The 22,518-nt window shown below is 32.1% G+C and overlaps 2 protein-coding genes across 2 annotated transcripts in view; one reads left to right on the plus strand and one right to left on the minus strand.

The window, feature by feature from the left end:
- Positions 1–22,518, plus strand: part of LOC128167101 (probable proline--tRNA ligase, mitochondrial) — a 117,495-nt gene that overhangs the window by 35,511 nt on the left and 59,466 nt on the right. The window lies entirely within an intron of this gene.
- On the minus strand, positions 58–20,808 carry LOC128167102 (uncharacterized). The gene is made up of 3 exons (XM_052832636.1): positions 20,579–20,808; positions 1,548–1,655; positions 58–1,233 (listed from the first exon to the last, which is right to left on the minus strand). Exon 3 carries the CDS (start codon positions 1,216–1,218, stop codon positions 676–678), a length of 543 nt encoding a protein of 180 aa, XP_052688596.1. The 5' UTR covers positions 1,219–1,233; positions 1,548–1,655; positions 20,579–20,808; the 3' UTR covers positions 58–675.

The raw sequence follows: 22,518 nt of genomic DNA on the forward strand, positions 1-22,518 counted from the left end.
AAGCGTCAGCCCCCCCCCATACCCCCCGAGATTCTACGTGCTTGCATACTACATCTAAGTTTCAAAGGGTTGTGGAGAAAATAACGTTTTGAAGTTCTTAAGAATAAGAAGTAAGATAATTTATAGCAAGGCTAAGTTGTTCATAGGTAGAAGGTAGATTTTGACCAAAAGGATGAACATAATAAAAACCTGTTTACCAGCATTTCATTTCTTTAGCCTACCTTTGTGTTAAAAAGTTGTTATACCTTCAATATTTGTACAGAGCAATCTATAACTTCACGAGTTCTCATAGAATTTTAAAAACCGTTGGATTATGAGTACAAACAACAAGTAAATACACGGAAATTCCCTATATCATTTGAGCTGGTAGGGATGTAGATGCACAACTATTCATACTGCACAAGAAAGAAAAGACACTTTTCACAAGATAAAATTTAACTTCGCTGCGTTCCGTCGAGTCAAATACTTTCACGTAGTCTACATAGATTTCCAATTTTCTGCCATTGAACACTCACGTACTTGAATAGAAAACTAGTATACACAAAATAAAAGACAGAAAACGACTTTTATCACATTAAACGTATTTTTGTTAAGATTTCTGGTAAACGTTGTGCTGTTTCATTTAATTTCATCAAAAGAAAGACAGAAAGGAGAAGCCCTCGCAACATCGATGGGTCACAATGGGACGTTTTCATCAATAACTTGAATTTGAGCACTGCTGGTCCTGCTGCACATCCGACTCTGAGCCTCGTAGTAAGTTACGACTTCCGGTGATTCGTCACATGACATTTGAAACACAGAATCACAAGTTTCGTCACTATTACTATTTATCCTCATGTCGTTAAACTCATCATCATTCTCTTGTAAAGTTTCAATTTCGTCCGAGTCTTGCTTACCAGAGCTTCGAGACTTTGTCAGTAATGGTTTAGCACTTGTAGACACATTAGCCACTTGAGTAAAGATTCGTTCACGTCTGTCGTTCTTGCGAAGAAGGGACATCTCCTTAAGGTAGCTCCGTAACTGATTGTCTTGATTGTTTCTACGTATGTGCGACGCAATCATCATGACGATGGAGAGACCGTAGATCATGACGACAGCCACTACGTAATACAAGGCCCCAATGTCGTCATCGTCCGACTTGTAACTGTCCAACATGGCTTCAAACGTCTGATTGGAGGTTTTAATCCGAAAACGTAATTTGCTGGTTATGTCCATCATTTTTTAATTCAATCACTAATAAAATGAATAAACGAAAAATTAAATTAAAAATCAAAGTGATTTTAAAAGACCATAACAATGATTTAAGAGAAATTTATCATCAATATGTTTATCACTTCAAACCACATTTCGTAAAATCCAATTTCCATTAATATAGAAAATATAATGGTTCGAGGAGACCAAATAGCACAGCTTTATCTATTCAAACGCTATCAGCTCTTTGCGCCTTGTTTGCTGCAACATCTGTTTTTATCAATTTCTGTATCTAAGAGGACTGACTCTAGCCCTGACAAAATGCTGTCTGATTTAGTTAAACAACTGACATTTACCGTTTTGCAGTATCCCCTCGCGCTGTATTTGACATCAAGATTTCTGTAGTAGAGTACATCTGTGATCCATTATCTCTTTTCCAGTCAACAGGGGGATGATCGGTGCGACTGAAAAGGTAAAGCAATAAGATGCCACTGCCGTAATAACATTGTAAGCAGATTAAATGGATAGGGACTTTATAAAAAAAAGTCGCTAAACAAAATCAACATTCAGTTACACAAAAAGAAACCTCATTTTACATGATTTCCATAGAGAAAACTCAATGCTCAATGTGAAAAGTTCAAGTGATCACAATTATAAGTCTACCTAGAGAGGCCTCATTTGCTGTGGAGTTGTAAAAATACACCCTTTTTGCCTTTCTGTTCCAGAGCGAAACTATATTGTTAAATTGTTTTTAATGCCGCGAACGGCAAAGGAAGTCTTATTGACGTTTCCTTAAGCAAACATAGAGACAAGTGGGCGAAACTGTCTTGAATATCACAACCTGCTGCTATATATATGAGAAGACCGATTTACTCTACTTACATATGTATTTCGGCATGTGTCTTTAAAAGTTACTTTGATAATCACCAATATACGGATGAAGGTTGCTCTCATTTGATAAAATTATCATGAAAAACAAACACTACTCGAAAAATTAATGCAAAATTCAGGTTTCTAAATTGGTTTTTTTTTGGTTTGTGCAAAATTGTATATTTGTCAAAATCGTCACTTTGATTCGGTATGTTGTTAGTGATTGTGGCTCTTTATTCTCGTCCTCAACAGAGAAACACAACACGGGTATATTTGTTTAAAAAAACCACTTGATATCTATTTCCATCAGCATGATTAGAAATACAACTCAAAATGATGACTTTTTGGCTTCGACTGATCAGTGATCATCGCATGCAAAATTGAAATATGATGCAAATGGGATTCTCTGATTAGTCCTGAACTATTATCCTAAAGGGTTTATAAGTCAATTTCATCTGAATGTTATAGCACAGAGTGAGCGAGCTAGCGTGGGTTGAGGACGCCGCAGCAGGTGAATAAAGCTTCTCAAATATTCTCTTTCATTTTGAGGAGTAATTACTGGTACACTATTTCAAATACCAAAGAGGAGACCTCATATTACATGACTCGTAAGAATACATCGAATCTACACCTGGTCCCTGTTCTTCGGGAGAAAGCTTGAAAATGTGATCATGGAAATGGTTTAAAAATCATGAACAAAAGTAATACACTCAGATATTGCAGGAAGGACATTCACTACCAAGTATATCCCCAGGATATACCGGTAATATGCTATGAAAACAGAAACTTAATCAATGTTCATCAAGACAACGTGTATGCAGTATATGTTAGTATTCCTGGGGTCGACTGATTTCCAAATACCTTATCCCTAAGTGTTTGACCTTTCCTTCCGTGCAATAATTAAACAATATTGCAATATTCTTCTAAAACAAAGTCACAAATCAAATTATATATCAAATTTTTGTTTTGAAATTGTACTCAAACAAAAAGCTTACGAAGAGATCTAACAATTTTGATTTAGCTTATTTGAAGTCCATTGAAGGCACTTGTTTTACAAAGAGAGCCGTTGATTTTCCATAGGATTGATGCAAAATCAATTTGAGAAAAACACCATGTTCATTCAAACTTAGCCCAAAGAGACACCAACGACAACCAGCTCATCGAAAGCAATGAAGTAGGAGCAAGAGAAGCATAAGGCTTCCGAAGTCGCTAGCTTTGAACACGGCTAATTTGCTCTATATCATCAGATACTTAATAGGAACCATCAACTTACTTCACAAGGTTTTTATATCTCCTCTAGGCAGCTTACTGCAATAAATCTGTTGACGAAGGCATCAGTGTTCTTGACTTTGCTTATAAAATTTGCTGTCATTACATTTATGAGCTGTACAGTTCCATTATAACTGCCGATATTGGTCTTCTTAATGGGATACGAGAGAAAACAATCATAATTTATTGCTGTTGACTATGATGATCAAACGTTATTACTTACAATCCTTAGTTACGTTCATAATTTCATAAACACAATTGCTTTCAGTAACATTTTAAAAAAATTGAATACAATCATAGGAAAGTAGCAAAACAAAACATTAACAGTGATTATAGCATTAAGATTTGCAACGGCTAGCAAGCAACATGGAATTTGGTAGCAGAAGATAGATTGCAGTTCATACGTTCATATTCACTTTAACATTTTATTGCATTAATATTCTCAAAACAATCCATCAATAACAATGCAAGAGGTAAATTGACTAAGAGACAATGCAGTTTCTGAAAAATAATAATACACTTTGATTTGTGTAGATGTGACTAGTGCTATACTAGTAGTTAGCTGTTTGTTTTAAATGTTAGTGGTTTTATGACCATTTCTTCTTCTTGACCTTAAATAGTGACGTCAGTTTGATTTGAAGTGTGTAATGAGTGTTGAAATTATAAAATTAAGAAGATTCGTTGAATTTTTTTTATCACATTTTAACCGTCCAAGTTAATCCCAAAAAACATGACCGGATACGTCGCATGGTTTCTTGGGATTGATCAGTAAGCTCCAACAGTTACCAACAACCCCTACCACAGGAGTTTTATTGATTAAGGTACACTGACTTGGTTTAGAAACACAAATTGTAGCTAGCAAGTCCTCCTAGCTTTTGTGGTTTGTTTTTCTTGTAAAAGTTGCTGTAGGAAATAATACATGTGCATAGAATTTTTGTATATCCTTTTACAGATATTAGCAAAGTCTAAAACACATTTATTTTTTAAATGTCAAGAAAATGTTATCTGTACTTCGTTGTTCAGACTTGAACCGGAAAAAGAAGACCGGGTGCAGAGTGAATTGTGAAATGCCATTGAAATGATTAATTACAAAATACCTTAGCGTCTTTGTATTAAGTTTTTCTTTTTCTATGGTTTTTTCATAAGTTACATGAAATGCAAATCTAAGACTAGTAAATTATTAAAGTGTTTTGTAAAAAGAAATGTTTCTCTGCAAATCAAAATTTAACCCTCAACCAGCCGTTCACCACTCAAGTAATTATCAATTTAACGAAACGATTAGTCAATCAATCAATCAATTAAAAAATCAATCAATCAATTAATCAACCACTAATGAAATGGATAAATCAATTAGCCAATCAACGAGTTGATAAATCAATCAAACAATCACTTATTCTATGTTTCTCAACAAGGAACCAAGGTATTCAATGTATAATGAAGGGATATTGAACAATTTTGAATCATTTTAAACTAGTTAAATATGTATTGCTAGATAACTGTTACAATGAAAGTGAAATGAACCAACTTCACATGACTGACAATGTATAAGAAGCCGGTCATTTTGCACCTTAAAATGTTTAAAAGAGTTATCTCCCCTTGATGAAAAAAAGAAAATTTTAATTTCAGCAAAATATCTGCGGTAAATGATTCATTTTATTTCATATTTTGATAAAAAAAAGTTTATGCAAGAGAGTTTTACGAATATTAAGTTACTTTTTATAATTTCTTAACAAAACAAATGCTGCTCATGGAATTCAATGCAAAATTCAAGGACTAATTAATTGGACCATAATCAAAATTTTGAAAATTCTTTTGGTAGAGTATTTTTTATTTGTTCACACCATCAAAATGATATCATGATTATCATTCACAAGGTACAAAATGTGGTCGTTATACATTTAAATATACCTTAACAATTCACTACCATTAAGATTTGCATTATCATTACAAATTAACAGTTTTTGGGAGTTGATTTTAATAAACTCTCCTATGCAGTTACTCTGACAAACCGAACGTGAAACAGTGTTTGGACCAAAGCACAAATCATCGCCGCTGACAAGAATTAGTTCTTGAGAATAATTGATAAATTCGAAATAATGTTTGCTAAAGCATTGTTTTTCAAGGAAACATATTTATAAATACCTTGAAAATAATCAGATTTTAAATGGTACGAACCATTTAAAATCTGATTATTTTCAAGGTATTTATAAATATGTTTCCTTGAAAAACAATGCTTTAGCAAACATTATTTCGAATTTATCAATTATTCTCAAGAACTAATTCTTGTCAGCGGCGATGATTTGTGCTTAGATATTTTTTGTAGTTGTATGTATTCTTACGCCAGAGTTCAATATAGTCTCGTTCAACTCGACGCTCGGCTGTCTCCGTAAATTTCCGACAAGCAGAGAGTCTCTTTTGCTCGTCGGGGATTAACAGCGACAGCCGAGTGTTTGGTTGAACGAGACGAGAGTTCAGTATTGCTTGGATCCATAAATTTTCCAGAAATATTTCTATCACTGATACATAGTTTGATTGAATTTATTCCATCTTTAAATATTACTTAACATGATTCATATGGGGTTTTATCAACATTCTTGTGTCGAAAAAGTCCGAAAATTAGAAACTACCTGTACTTGACATGCAAAATAACATATCATTGATTTTAAAATAAATAAACATCTATAAAATCAACTCCTGTCAGCTCTTCGGTACTTTAATTAACATTATTAACACCTTTATGATTTTACTGCAATAAAGCAGTTATCCATGTAGGAATGGCGTTTTTTTAAAGATCGACCTCAATACATTTGGCGTACCGGTGTTGCGCATCAAAGCTCAATAAGTACGAAATAATGATTCAAAAATGAATGTATCAGGGAACAAAATCTAAGATTTAATAACAATGAAACAAGTCTTATAGAGAATCTTTTTTCTATTCATGCCACGAATCTCCTTTGCATCAATGGACGGAATAAGTTTTTTTGGTATTATCCCAAAAGAAATTAATTTATCTTCATTGAAATTCACCCTGGCAGTTCCTTGTTTTAAAATTATCGATAATATCCTGTCATAGACGTACGACAGATCATGTAAAGTATACATGTATTATGACATTCCGTGTCGTTTGACGAAGAACAGAGTTACCAAAGCACACAACTGTCATCAAAATCCGAGAGAAAGCCTTCATTAATCTTAATGAAAGAAAGGAAAACAGGGTAACAAGACAAGATATCGATCCTATGAATTTCATTCTCCAATAATCCAATTTACAATGCAATCAAGGAAATGATGATAAACTTTTCTTTTACATCCGGTATCTTCCACAAAACGATACATTTATACTGTTTATTCTCTCTCTCTCTCTCTCTCTCTCTCTCTCTCTCTCTGGCTTAAAAAAATAACGATTCTTAAAATGAAGATTTATATTTCATGAAAGCTAGCGTCAAATACGTTTCACGTGCATTGCATAAAGATCCAAGGACAGGAAATACGATATTCACAATGTAAAGGTCGACAAATACAGTAGTTTATTTCGACAAAATACTAATAGCAACTTAATAAGTTAAGGTGCTAAATTGAGTTGTAGGACATATTTTTATGGATGCTGTAAAACATTTTATTTTGTTTCTGAATGTGTATATATAGATTGTTTATGTAGAAATGTTTGCGGCCATTTACGATACAAAATGGGTTCTAGATATGTTTACAGTTCCGTTACACAAGCATTACTATGAACTTTGAGAGCAACCAAGCCAGAATTATTTCTTTTTGCAAAATGATATCATTGGTTGCTCATATGGTTGTGCAGGTAGCGAGCAATAAAAAAACTTAAACATAATATGCTGTCGATCAGAACGTTGCAAAAAAGAAACTTCTGTACACAGAAGAATCATTTGGGTCACCTAGACCGATTCGTACCTCATCGAATAAAATGACGACAGTGGTGGCAGAATCAGGCGAGGTTTGCAGACTGATGGAGTGTGGCTTTTTGGAAGTCTGACATGAGTACGTGGATTACTTGCAGTACGTGCTCTCACTAAAGCTTAAGTTCCTCGATCACACGGTATGAAATTCGGCTCTATTTAACATTAGATTTCATTGTATATGAATTAACATTATCGCGTTATTACGAACTGAGTATGTCAAAATGTTGCTTTTAAGGCAGGTTGAAAAGCTCAAACTGCATTTTTACATATTGTAATTACTCTATCCATACGAGGAAAAATTGATGTAAACTTGTATGAATGTGATTCGGCTTTGTCAGTTGCTATATAAACATCTGATTTTTTTTAGAATAAGAAACTACTTAAAAGTACATATAAAATTATATCTATAAACTAGTATTTGAAAAGTCCCCAATAACGCAGGTTTTTATTTAGTGAAAGCTTGTTTACTAATAAAATTGCCTTGCATGAAAAAACAACCCCATGGGTATTTGTTTATAGAAGAAAATATTGTCTTTTGGCCTCATGTGGTATGAAGGTAGCTAGCATTGCAGAAAAAAATTACATAACGCGCGTTAGCGGGTTATTTACATTTTTCTGTGATGCTGTAAAATCACATTAAAAAGCATTTTATTGTATATACAAGTATTTAAATCTACTTGTAAATCATTTAATCAATTGTCAATTAAAAATGAGTAAAAATATGTAATTATTATTATATGGATTAACACGTTACACAGAAGGAACAACCAGTTGTATATATGCATGCAGGTGAAGGTTGCCATGGTACCTACGTGGATGTCTAAGGTAAGTCCGTGCAAGTCAATCAATCGATCAAGAAATAATCCACCCAAATAAGCAGAAACAGTTTGATTGTCAGTTGGTTAGCATCACGTACACACACGTCTTATTTACATACTCCAGTTTCTAGTTTTCTGTTTTGTTCAGTTCCTTCCGGAAATAACATGTTCAAATTACTTCATCTTTGTCATTAGGAGTTTGCAGTCTATTCTATTTCTTAATAAAATCAATACCCAATTAAAAAAAAATTTACGCATCTGTATACGTATTTTGAAAACAAAATGATAGACTTGTTTGCATGTCATTTTTATTTAACAATTTTTACTAGTAATTTTTAATTAAAATCTAGCAGACGCAAGATAAAGAAAAAATTCTAAAAATCTTTTTTTTCCCGTGGTTGGTGTTTTCAGAGCTCGCCTTTGTGTAGAACTGTAATAAATAATCTGCTTGTTTTTTGTGTTTTTATGTTTCCTGAGTCACTCAGGTAACCTATAATTGTCAGTGGTCTTCGTCCGTCGTCGTGCGTCGTACAATTTAACATTTTAACTTCTTGAAAACTACAAGGCCATGTTTTACTATAATATTTAGTTTGAAGCATTTCTAGGATAAGAGAGAATAAATGAAATTAGATATGACATTATCATCCGGGACCTTATGGGCGGGGGCTTAAGGAGGCCGATTTGGGTTTTTTTGCGGAAAAACTACAATAGCATAACTCTTTATTTTTTAACCATATGTAATTTAAACCAACTCTTGTTTATTTGCGAAGGTTCATTAAAATCAACCGCCTGGTTCTTCTTAGGGACCATCTCAAAATAGAGGTACATTTACTATAGGAATATATAGGAAACTGTCATTTTCCGCACATCAAAGCATTTTTAAAAAATACTACAATAGCTTTTTTTCTCAAATTGTTATATATGATTAGTAATATCATTTCCTACCTTATATGTAAAAAACACAAAATTCTACCGTCTGGTTTTTAGTGGGGGCCATCTCAAAATATTAAAATGCACCAAATTTTGCTATATATTTGGATCATCACGAATGATGATTGGTATAATGGATTCATTCCAAAAATAAGGAAAATGTCCTCGAGGATAACATCATTCTGTATATAAATTTTCAATAGCGTACAATTTTTACTTTTTCTTTTATGTTATTTCTTATAACGTACTCCTACAAAGCTTCATTTTATCATAACGTCATAAAAACGCAATGGCAATGCTCCCCTACCGCACAATGTAAAAATCGTGTTAAAAATAAAAATTTCCTTTAACAATCTAAATATTTTTATCTGTATTTTGTTTATTGTGTTCAATTTTATAAATGATATCGAAAAAAAATTCATCAGAAGTATTAATCAACTGTATTATATTAGAATGCGCAAAAACATGCGCAATGCAAACTAAAGTCGGCCTCCTTAAATGCCAAAAATGCCACATTTTAAAAAAAATCTTCCATTTTACTCACAAATAAATCTGAGAAAAATAAATGCATGGTTATGATGTTCATAAAACCTTCAACCTTAATTGCGGGGCCAATACGGCCATATACTAGTAATGAGAATGTATTAAATTTCGAAAATCTACTCTACTCCCATAAGTATTTGATGATGTTCATAAAGCCCTCTACGTAAAATAAGACAATCGACGTCTCTACTTCCATTTAGAGGGAACTAAACTGAATGCGTGATTAAGATGTTCATTAAGCCCTCTACCAAAATTGTTTTAAAAATCATGACCCCTGGGTCATGGGTTAAGGCCCTTAGGCGGAACGATATGGTCATATAGTGAACATGTATTTAATTTTAATAGAAAATCTTTTTCTCTACTTCCACGACAGGGGAGATAAAGTATATGCATGGTTATCATGTCTATGTTGCCTTCTACCTACATTGTGAAATTTATGACCCCTGCAGCAGGGGTTCAGGCCCTTGGTTAGGACCAATATAGCCATATGGTGAAAATTAAGTTTTTGTAATATTTTCATCTGGGTTTTTTTTCTGTTTTCCTACTCATACAAAGGGTATTGATAATCCAAGATTCCTCCGACTCTTGTCCCGTCTTTTATGAATTGGTGATTGCAAATATCAAATTATAAAAGCAGGGGTAACAGTCGAAGGAGTCTCGGGTTAGAGTTTAGACTCCACATTGATTCTCAAAATCTAAACATGACACTTCCTGACAGGCCCATTTACGGGTACTCAGGTGACCGTAAAGGCCTGTAGGCCTCTTGTTATAAGATGTGCTTTATGACTGATTTCTACCATTGCTTTGATTTCCATATTGTAGTTAATCTTCACTTTTTTGGCTGATTGCAGGGTTAGCTTTTTGTGAATTTTTTCTCTGTTTTCTCTTTGAACTGATTTTAATCAGTTTATCCACCAGATAATTTATAACCAATTTCTGACTGTATACATGAAGTTTTACTTCCGGTGTTCAAACTTTGTCATCTCCCGACGAAGATACTGGAAGTACTCTTTATTGTCTTTAGATTCCATATTGTGATAGAATAAAAACAATACTAAATCCCATCAGTTCAATCTGGTTTCGACAGAAATGGTGACAAAGTGTTGCTATTAACTTGTCGTACTGTTAAAAGAGGTGTTTACAATACGATCAGGTGAGAGGCGTTTATTGCTAGGTGTGACAATAACAGAGGGTGCGTCGGTAACTTGAGAATCTGTCACCAAAATCAGACATTAAGGGGACTTAGAGCTCAAAATTCATTTTTTTCTCAATTTTCATATCTAAAATTGTTAATATAGATGTTTTCAATGCTTTGACAAAATTGGAAAGTCAAATATCGAGATACAAGCGAGTTAGAGAGGTTAGAATTCTTTGTTTTGTAAACAAAGATCGAGTCCTGTTAATTGTTTACATATTAGTTGTATTGATGTAAGTTTCAATCTAATGTTGCTGAAATTATTATTTTATGAACCCATCGAATCAGTTTATCTTATTTCCACAAGTTATTTTGGCAAAGAAATTGCAATTTCTTAACTCTACAGTATTTGTAAACAAATATAAGACCCGAGCTTTGTTTACATAATAACGACTTCTTTCCTCTATATCTTGCTCGTAACATGACTTCTTATATTCAAATTTTGGTGATCCATTCAAAATGCAAATTAAAGTAAACTAATTTTTACATAAAAATTAAAAGAAATTTACATTTAAAATCGTGTCCAGGTGGAATAACACATATTACAAACACGCTGACCTCTGATCGAAACGGCATTTTGTTTTATTAATGAGGCATGGTCACAATTTTGGTCAAAAATTATTTTTCCGGTTTTAATATTTACAATGCTCCAGAAAGGCATTTTTAATAGGCCACCGAAATTTGATTGAGTTATAAGCGAGTTATAGAGCTTAAAATTCTTCGCTATGTAAACAAAGCGTTTGTTTACATTTTGAACGTTGAAGTAAAAATATCAGTTTAAAACCTAAAACTAATGTGTTAAAAACGTTAGAAACTGCTTATCTTAGTTAAGATAAATAATAAGATAGACAGATAAGCTGGAAAAAGACTTTTTACTGGTATATTGAACCTATGTAAACAAAAACAGGGCACGAGCCTTGTTTACATGACAAAAACTTCTGAGCCCCGTATCTTGCTTATAACTCTACGAATGACTCTCAAATTTTATTTGATCATTAAAAATGTACTTCTAAAGCATTGTAAATAATGAAAACAAAAAATAGAATTTGACCAAAACCGTTACCATATGCCCTTTAAGATCAATTCTATGTAAGAATCAAATATTTATAAAATGGTCTGGCCACGCATAGTCACCAATTTTCCTTATATTTCATACATGGACACACCTAGGTGTAAAACGCAAAAAACCACTGAAAGTTGGTTGCTAGGGGTAACCTTTGCCATAGTAATCGAGGCTAAAGATGGAAAAATAGCAAAACTTACCTACTTTGAAGCCATATTGGAAGGTTTTGCCCAATAGTGTAAACTATCAAAGACATAAAACAGCCTTTGTCCTATTTTTAATTATTCAATTATATCAGAAAATTGATGGAGAAACCAATACTTTTAAAATGTTACCATGGAAACCGTTACAAATTTTTGAAATCAGGTTTTTGCGTTTTTTTAATTAGCCGAAATGGGAAACTGTTAAATTTTTACATCCATATCAATATCTATAAATATTTTATTATGAAAATTGTCATTCGTTGCTATGGCAACAAGGCCAAAAAATAGAAAAAACTGAGAAATTGAAGATGATTTTGATATGCTTTAATTCCGATATTAGAATTTTTTTTGCAATTGTTTTAGTTGGAACTTGTTTTCATTATATACCACAAAAAGCTTTGTTATGCAACAGAGAAATGTTGTTGCTATGGAAAATTAAGTTGCGTAAAAAATCACGTAGAAATTCTTACTTTTTGAAAAGATTTTTTTCAAGTTGAATTAAAGTCAAGGACATACTTTATTTTTTCTCACCATTTGATTTTATATATTTATTCACTTTAAGTGAATTATATCCATTCAAAGATGCCAAAAAATATTATAATTTTCCTTATTTTTAAGCTTGTTACCATAGCAACGGTTCTCAATTTTCATATTTAAATTCTTAATAACACAATCATATTAGTGTTTACCAAAATATCCAAAATTTGCACATTTTATTCAAATTAAATGAAGAAAACAGATTTTAAAATTTCTGTTTAGTAACCATGGAAACGCTATAAAAATATGCGTTTCTCCATGAATTTTTCCTTTCTTTTGAAAAATGACAACTATTTTTAATAATAAATTCTACCCTGGAAACCCCAAGTTCTGCACATTACTCACAATATGTTCTCAAATAAGCATCAAAATGCCATTTTTACATCGTTACCCTCAGTTACCATGGTAACAAACAAATGGTGTTAAGCTTTTTTACTCACCAAAGTCTATCAAATTGTTAAGTATGAAGAAAATCTGTGACTATGCGTGGCCACCGCATTTTGATTCTTACATAGAATTGGTCTTAAAAAGGATTTCATCAACAGTAACTCGAATTTACTCCATAGCCAAGTGGATATAGTGTCGGCCATGTAATCCGTACATCCCAAGTTCAAATTCTACAGGGGCTTTTGTTGTTACTTACTCAATTGGTGTTTTTTTTTAGATATTCATTTTTATCATCAAATTGCAAATTTTTCGCTTATTTGGCATATGTACAGTTAATTTATCATTTATCTCTTTTATAATCAAATGATTTACTGTGACTTTTGTCGAGGTGTGCTATTCAAGGAAAATTTTACCTGCCCTCATTTGACAAAAACACAACATTCCAATGTTAAAGCACTCGACTTATACATGTGCAGTGTTTTATTAATATTTGAAATGATGAAAGAAAAGTAAACCAAAGATTAAATATCTCAAATTGATACAAAATAAGGTATCAGCATAATAAGGTATCAATATACCAGGTATAGCATATAAACTGGTATGCAAACCTTAATGCTAAAATGCACAGCAGCAGCATCACAAATCCCTGAGTTTACCATAACACAAAATCGATATATAATAACTGAATTAGCAGACAGTTGGCTGAGGATTATGTGCATCTGTCACCTCGTCATTATGATATATGGTCACAGTTTACAGTGGGTAAGTTCAAAACACACGTCACATTAGCCATTTGATAAGCATGTTGACATTCAAAATGTATAATTATGGTGTTGCAAAGAAGAAGTCGTTATCAATAAGGTCAAGAAGTCATCAAGAGGTTAATTTGATGCTACTGTTACTCTTTTAGGGAACACACACATGCATAAATACATATATATTATACATCTGTAGTATACATATTAAAGCATCTATAATAGAATACATTTCAAATACTAGTATCGCTAAGTTTATTTTATTTCTTTACTAATATCAGAAAACTCTGGCAAACCTAGATATGATCTGAAATTGAATTTTTTGGTTCTAAATTAATGACTTGAGCTGAACATTTTCAAATTTTATTTTGCTAATAAACATCTATTGTTTACATTGCTTCACTGGACTAATTCTTATTGGTAACCAGCATTTTCAAAGTAAATTGTTGAATTTTAAGGGTGAATTAGATCTCATTCTTCCTTGTAATGTATACTTAGCTGGTGTCATGTTTTTGTTTCTATCGGTAGTGCACTGGTAACACTTAATATCAATCAGAATTATAAACACTATCAACAATTTTAAATTTTTGCCGCCTTCCAATTTGTTAAAATATGATATAATTTATTCAAACAAACTACATTTACGATACGAAAACATGGCACAAGCCTTATTTTTATAACAATGAGAAGTGAGCTCTGTTTCTCGCTTATAGGTGGCTTATAACTTTTGATACCTTTGTTAAACATTTTAATCACTAAAAATGAAAATTAAAATTAAATGTTGAAAATATCAGGCCCGTATCGTGACTATGCTCTTGTATGGAAAGCAAAACATTTGGCCCATCAACATTTATCTCACCATTTTTAACAGGGTTTCCGTAGGAAAGTGGTGGAAATGGCGTTCGGCTGCCAAAAGGGTACCCATTTGGTATTGATAACTCCTCATAACGTTTTCAAGATAGGAAGTTATTTGTATTTTAATTGTACAATCATGAACCATAGAGATAATCTATACTTGATTATAGATATACTTTGATTTTTTCATTGACAAATGGAATATGGTTACTGTTCACATAAAGGCAAAATCCGGTTTGTTTTCACATTGACAGCTTTCTCTTGTCAAAGGTGTACGCCGTTTGACATGCAAACACAAAAGCATTGATCAAACCCCTAAATCTGCATAACATACATCTAAAAATAATCTTAGCTTTAAAAAAAAACTTCATAATAAAATCTTTACCTTTAGTTACATCGTCTTCAGAAGGCCGAGAAGATACTTTTAATTCTGAACGCATCAAATGATGTTATACCGATTTCATAAAGAGCTCAGATTTGTGATTATCCCTCACTTCATTCTGAAGAGAGTAAAAAAAAACTGTTGTCGTGGATCGTGAATTAGGTGTTTAGAAATAAGATATAAATCTGTTAACAAGTGTTATCTATAAGTCATGATCAGATTCACGAGTAAAGACAACGATTCATTTTACAATCTAAATGGATTCTGAAGTGATATATAGACAAAATCAGTGCAATGCAATGATAAGGTAAATCATTTCCAATAATTCTGTCATCTATCTTGTTATTTGCATTTTGCTTAAACAGAAACCAACAATTTGAGCTGAAGCATATACCATTGGTGTTTAGTATTAGTGTATTTTTGGTGCATTAGTGTAGTTTGATGCTTGGAGGCAAAACAAGGACGAATGCAGTTATAAATGGACATGTAATTCAAAACCATTTTTAAATTCGAAAAGATATTGTTTCTCAATATGACAAATCTGTTTGGGTTTCATTATCAAACCTTTTGTCGACTGACCGTTCCGTAACTTGCAAATATCTCAAAACTGAGAAAAATACAGCATTTTTATTTTGCTATTGATTAAGAATTACTAACCCAAAAAATATTAACTGTGTTAGAAAAAGAAATACCGTCTGCCAAAAAAGAACAACGTAATGCAATACCACAAAAACTCAATCAGTTTTTATATCATATTACAATAGTTCCCTTATGAGTGATTTTTCAATTGTCGAACAATATGAAAGGATAAAGTTATTGTATTTTTGGCACTACAGTATACGTTTAAAATAATGTGTCAAAATAGTGTCAAATAATGTTTTTCCGATGCTAAGCTCAAAGCCGTGGTCTGTTCCTTAAACGTTATAGATAAATTAAAATGAAGAAAGTAAATAAATGTCTTTTATCCAGGCGTTTACAAAGTAATAGCAAACATGACTTGTAATGGAAAATACATGTACGTTTATATGGAAAGTGAAGATTTGACCAAAATGTTTTAACGGAGTTGATGCTACATTCTTCAGACACAAGATGTGTCCCGTGCTGTTATTGAGCCATTGTCAGTATTTTGAAACTAAAAGAAAATAAAGTTGACCTTACTCTCTTTGACTTGTATATTTTTATGTAATTAAAGTTAGTTATATTATGCATTGATTGTAACCACTTATAAAGCTCTAGGATACTTTGTTTGCACTTAAAACAATTTTTTCCAGTTTGTTTGAACCAAAAAAAAAATCATTTAAAATATATGAAAACTTATCTCATTTAAAATTGAGAAAACAAATTTCAAAAATATGATTGAATATCTTGTAATATCTTGGTAAGTCGGGCCACCTTTTAAAAGTTATCAAACATTGCTAAATGGAGGACATATTTAATCTGAAAATGCTGCATTCTCTGGTGAGATACCTCGTCGGATTGGTCACATGAAATGGCAATTCCCCCATGACTTTGCACAATTTTTCAGCGAATTTAAAATCTAACATGTAATTATGTTTTAGAGCTCGGGAGAAACATAGGCCAAATAAAATCCTTCAAAACAACGTCTTGGCTAATTGAAAAAATACCTTAAAAGAAAAAAAGGGAAGAGGATCTGTAATATAACAAAGTGAAAGTTGGGCTCTAGCAAGACATTAGCTTTGAGATGTTAATTATAGGAAGGAAGTTACCTTGTGTCATGCAAATCAAACTCCTTTTGATTTCCAAGTGCGTGCAAAACATTTGACGGCCATTACAAATATTCGGGGGGTTATATTTTGAGTTTCAAAGAATTTCTATAAAGATAGTAAACAATGTGCAAACATTAAGATGCAGTTCCGTAAAAAATTCATATCTATACCACATGGTATATCATGGTCTAGAGAGCCACGTTAGTTTCAGTGTGTCTCACCTGAAAGTAAAATATTTACCTTTTTTAAGATCATACAGAAATTATCATATTTCCCATGAGATAAAAGTATTTCATATTGGAATTCAATTCTTGAACATAGTTTTACATCAAGGGAACATTCCTGCTTTGTTTCCTATGAGAATCAAATCGTTACAATTACCATAATGACATAAATTAAAGCATCTCTAAATCAGCCAATCAACGATTTACATGTCCAAGTATGGATAAGGGACGAAGTAAAAAATTACAGGTTTGTTTACTTTTTACGCAATACTGGTATTCTGTGATATGTTGACCAAATCTACATGTACATGTGTAATTGATCAGTTATAAGAAGATACAGTATTGATTTACACTATAAAGTACTTTTTGGTTTCGTACGGGTTATAACGGATCTGATCGTTGTAAAAAAAATATAAATTTAATACGCAGAGGCGGGTATTGTAGTCTGTAACCCGTATGAAACAAGAAAGAAAGCATTTTTTGTACCGGATGTATAATAATGAATAATTCGTACATCAAACGGAAGAGAAAAAGTTTTAGAAGATCACTATCTCAACGTTCAACCTCCGATGGCTTTTTTATCTTTCTCTATTAAGATTGAGAAACAGAAAGGCAGCTAGGAGAGTCGCTGTACTAAACACTAAGTCGCTGTAGTAAGCGATCAGCAGACTGAGTGGTGCATGCGCCGAGCTACTGTGATGGTGATTAGTTGCAAATTTGTTGTGACAATCGATCTTCTGCCCACCTGATCACATTAAGATTTATTCTTCATCAATTTGCTGTAGCATTTTGCAAATTCAGAGAATTTCAGTAAAAACCAATGAAAGGTCAAACAGAAATTGAAATGCATTTTCTATCTCTTTATATTGATAAAAGGATCTAGATCTTTGTTATCAAAACTTGCAAGAGCTATCTTACTGAACAGTAGCAATAATTCACCGAAAATGGTAACATTTCTCATTTGTTCAAATTCCTATTTTAAATGATTTATTTGAGTGTCCCTTTTCTGTCCCTTTATATCCGAAAAAAGCAGTATCATGATTTTAACTTGGATGTTTCTCAAACTGTCCATTTAATTTGTACACATAAAATCATTCGTTTCTTCACTAGAAATTTTCCTATGTATTTCGATTTGATATCTGAACCCTTATCTTGAGGTTTCTATTTGATATCTGAACCCTTATTTTTAGGTTTTTATTTGATATCTGAACCCTTATCTTGAGGTTTCTATTTGATATCAGAACCCTTATCTTGAAGATTGTATGATATCTGAACCCTTATCTTGAGGTTTCTAAATACCCTCCTAGAGCAACGGTATAAATGGCATTGAAAAGCTGTCTTATGTTGCTTACTTCCATCTCAAGTTGGAAAATTAAATTTCCTTTTTTGTTCTTCATTGTAACAGTTTACTACCTTTTAGGGTTCAATTATTGAATCCAAGTCACAGTTCTACACTTTAGTTGGGTTTGGGCAAATATACAAATATAGTTTTGAAGATCTTTTAAGGAGGCTGGGTGGTCAAAAAATAAACCATCAGATCCGCCTAGAATTTTAAGATATGATTTATTAAGGTATAAACTTTTATGTGGTAAAGAAAAAAAATCTGTATAATTAACCGTTTAAATCTGGGCATTTCCTAAATTTATACATGTATATAGAGTTCTTCTTAAAAAGGAGATCAATACAGTTTAAAAAGGCCACGACCACCGAGTCCTCTTAGATCTAAAAAAAATTAAAAGAATTTTCACTTTAATATCTCTATGTGTATCTTTACAACTATCTAGATGTCCCGAATTGGTCCCGTGTCAATGTGTATACAAAACGTACAGTGATAATGTATAAGGATGCTCATGAAAATAGACAAATTGTACCATGTTGATATATGCATAATTGTATTCCTATTTTGATCGCTCCACCCCTCTGAAACCGAGCTTTTCAACGGAGGTCTTGATTTGAAAAATTCAAAATTGTCAAGCTATAAAGTATCCATCTGAAATTATTTGCATTTCTGGTGCAGTAACTATTTATAGACTTAGTGTTAAAGACACACGTAATATATAGCTACTTACAGTTTTCTTATTGACCCCTCCCTTTTGAAAGGCGAAATTCTATATCTAAACAATTGCATGAACATGTATTTTCATGTTCACCTTAGGATGATTTATGGTCCTATTTCTAAAATGTGTTCTTAAAAAGTTACAATGCATGTACATTGGGCATACTTTTAAAATTTTATCCACAAAACATAAGCATAAGTCTTTGGCTTAAAATAAACTACTGAGTCAGCATAAAAATAAATATATGAACAACATTCAGCAATGATACATCGCTCAACTTGTTTTACGAACAAGTTTTATTCAAGATATTCATTTCTATGGTGGTTTTGCGTGTAGAAGGTGCGATTTTTTAGATTACCTAACTAAAACATAGCACCTGAAATCGGTTAATGTCTTTTGTCACTAAGAACTAGGTTCCTTTGTAGAGAAAGCTTAGTTATCAATGGTAAAATGATTAAAGAGATAAAAGGGATACAAACAATTCTTGAAACACGCGTGTCGTATGGTAAATATTTTAAAAACTGACCTGTCATTATCACCGCCATTTGATTTTCTTGATTGAACATTCCATCCAGAACTAAAAATGGCTTACTTTTATTATCTTTGCACAGTCTGAGAGAGAGAGAGAAAGAGAGAGAGAGAGAGAGATTGAATTGACAATTTCTTTATCTTATTTCATCTGGATTTGATGGATTAAAAGATGCTAAAGAAAAAGCTGCCGTATATCTTCAATTAATAAGACAAAACGTGAAACCCTTGCATTATAACACGATAACCAACGCATTGCCTTTTAAACCACATCTGATATTGTTTCTGCTGGGCTTTTTCTGCTCTAAAATCAATAAAAACTGGTTAACAAAGAGGAAATAAGTAAAGAAAAAAAGAAAGAAAATATTCAATAAACTTTTACTAACTGCCTTTGGTCAATGCACTAAATCCAACATATGTGAATGTCATGCATTTCTCATATCGCAATAAAGCATGATTTCTATTCTCGTAAATATTTATTAGAAATATTTTTTTCTTAAAAAGAAGGTTCGAATTAAAGCAGATAAATATCATTGTAAGTTAAATGTAGCTATAGCAAGTACAATACTCGTTCATTTGGTACATGTACTTGAAAAAAAATTGAGATGATAACAGCTTGCATATGTACGTCAATAGCTGGATATGTCGATGTGTAATATAACGCAATCATTTGGGAGCGAAAATAATGGTATAATCATGCCCATTTTACTCTCTTATGATTCACTGGCGATTCAAGTCGTAAGAATCGACTTCAAAATTGCGCCCATGGGAACAATACCCTACATATGTTATGAGATATGAATCAAGATAGTGTCGTTTCTCGACCAAGATTTCATAAACGGTACCTTAATTTTTTTTTACAGTATTAAAGGCAAAATAAGTCAAACTTATCAATCAATTTGACAGTGGATTATCATTTGAAAAAGAAATTTAAGTTTATTTGACATAACACTTGTATAAATGTCTTTGTTACAGCAACAAAACTTGCAAAAACATTTTAGGATATGCTATGGTATCATCTAATGAAAAAAGGATACACAAGTATCATATACAAGAAGATTTGTATCAACCCATCTTAAAATAATTTAAAAACCAATCTATGTACATAAGACACCTACCTTATCGTGCCCAATAAGGAAGCTGAAGCACAGTCTGTATCTTTACTGTAAATGGATCGCCATCTGAACCGCTGACACGTGCTATTCTCAGCAGACGACGGATGTTCGTCTAATCACAGCGCAGAAGTACAATTAAACATGGCGGGCTTAACTCTACTCACAGGAGGCAGGGGAAAAAATCTCCATTAACTATTGAATATAATGGTGAAATATCATTTACGAGCTCAACATTCATTCTGCTGATAATCCGTCTGTGGATAGAGAAAAGATTTTGCGTGTCATATCAATGTATAATTTGATAATGGCATTCGTTCAGGTCATTTATCATACGAACAACAAAACAATGCGACATTCGAGCCATTTTTGAAAAAAATAATAATTTAAGACTGTACTATCCATCGTTGCAGATCTGATTTCAATCTAGTTAATGACACATATAATGTTTAAGGCCGGTTGGTAAATCTGATTTATGATGTAAATTCTAAATATTGATAAAATCGACGTTTTAGAAGTCATTTTTTATTATCAAGAAGATGGTTATTTAAAAAAGATCAATGACCCAGTTGCATAACCAAATAGTTGGTCAAAATTATTTGTCTTTAATTCTTAAGTACAGGCATACTCATGGTGTATGGTAAATATCAGGACTTTTTGTTTTGATTATTGTTAATCGTTAAAGACGTCCCGAAAATCAATTAGTTTTAACAATTTTTCTTTTGTAGAAAAAATAATTAATAGATGACTTACCATCGTTTAATTTATTTAAAGACGATACTGAAGCAATAGTGGAATAGATTATTTCTGATACACTTTCTAGACAATTTCGATCATTCTAAATTTGCATCTGACAACTACACTGATTTGTATTTATTTTTTAAAAATTATATTGTTGTGTGTACTTTTTACAGGTAGATATTGTTGACCATATTTTCTCTAAAGGTACCGCATTTTGTACGGTTTTAAAATTCAAAATTATCAAAACTTTAAAATGATCTACAACTGAATATTGATATCGAATTGAAATTTTGAAAATGAGAATCGATAAGAAGAGAAATTCCAAAAGAATGTTTCCTCCTTATCAATTTACTGTTATTTAAAAAAAAAAACCCAAAACATTAATTTAAAGTATCTCAAGTTCATATTTAGTGATGTTTAGTGGGTAGAATTTCCATGAATATCAGAATATCTATTCGACTAAGAAGAAGGAAACGGTAGCTGTAATTGAGTTTGTCTATCTTTGGTCGGAATCTTTCGATACAATTACCTGATTTACATCAAAAACATGTAGCCATGTATATGGCTAAAATGCTGCTAATGCTATGAATATAGTGCATGATTAAAATTAAAATTCTGTTTGAAATGTTCCCCGTTTACTGAAAATGCACTTTAATATAAAACTTAAGATTGAAGCACTGTGTTTTGACTATTTCATCTTTCTTTTTTATTAAACGTGAATTTTTCCTCTAATTTTGTTCCTTCATTTTTAGTCATGTTCTTTAGCCCTTGTTTTCTTTTCTTTCTTTTTCTCTGTTTCTGTTGCTATGCATCACAACATATTAATATCTTATTCAAAACGTGGACAAAACAACCTTTTGCAATACAATATTTTGATTGCTATGATATAACAGATCGTCAATGCACGTTTTATTTCCACTATAACATCCATTGTGCGAATTACTTTACCACGTCTTTGTATTTAATCACTGTTAAATCGACAGGATCGATATCAAACGATCGTACGTTTCGTTTTTTTTGGTTTCTTTTTTATTTTTTATTTTTTTTTGTTTCTTTTTCTATAACAACCAACCCCCCCCCCCCCCCACCACCAATAAAAAAATAGTCATTTATATTTCAACGCAGATATGATTCACAATGAAATTTTTTGCTATTTTTTCGCAAAAAAGAAGCAAATCTTTGAGAGATAGAATTAATTCTTCTAT

The sequence above is a fragment of the Crassostrea angulata genome, chromosome 10 (genome assembly GCF_025612915.1).
Source record: "Crassostrea angulata isolate pt1a10 chromosome 10, ASM2561291v2, whole genome shotgun sequence".
In the NCBI taxonomy this organism is placed as follows: domain Eukaryota; kingdom Metazoa; phylum Mollusca; class Bivalvia; order Ostreida; family Ostreidae; genus Magallana; species Magallana angulata.

Excerpts from the sequence above, each read along its gene's own strand:
- LOC128167102 (XM_052832636.1), bottom strand. The coding sequence starts at position 1,218 with ATGATGGACATAACCAGCAAATTACGTTTTCGGATTAAAACCTCCAAT.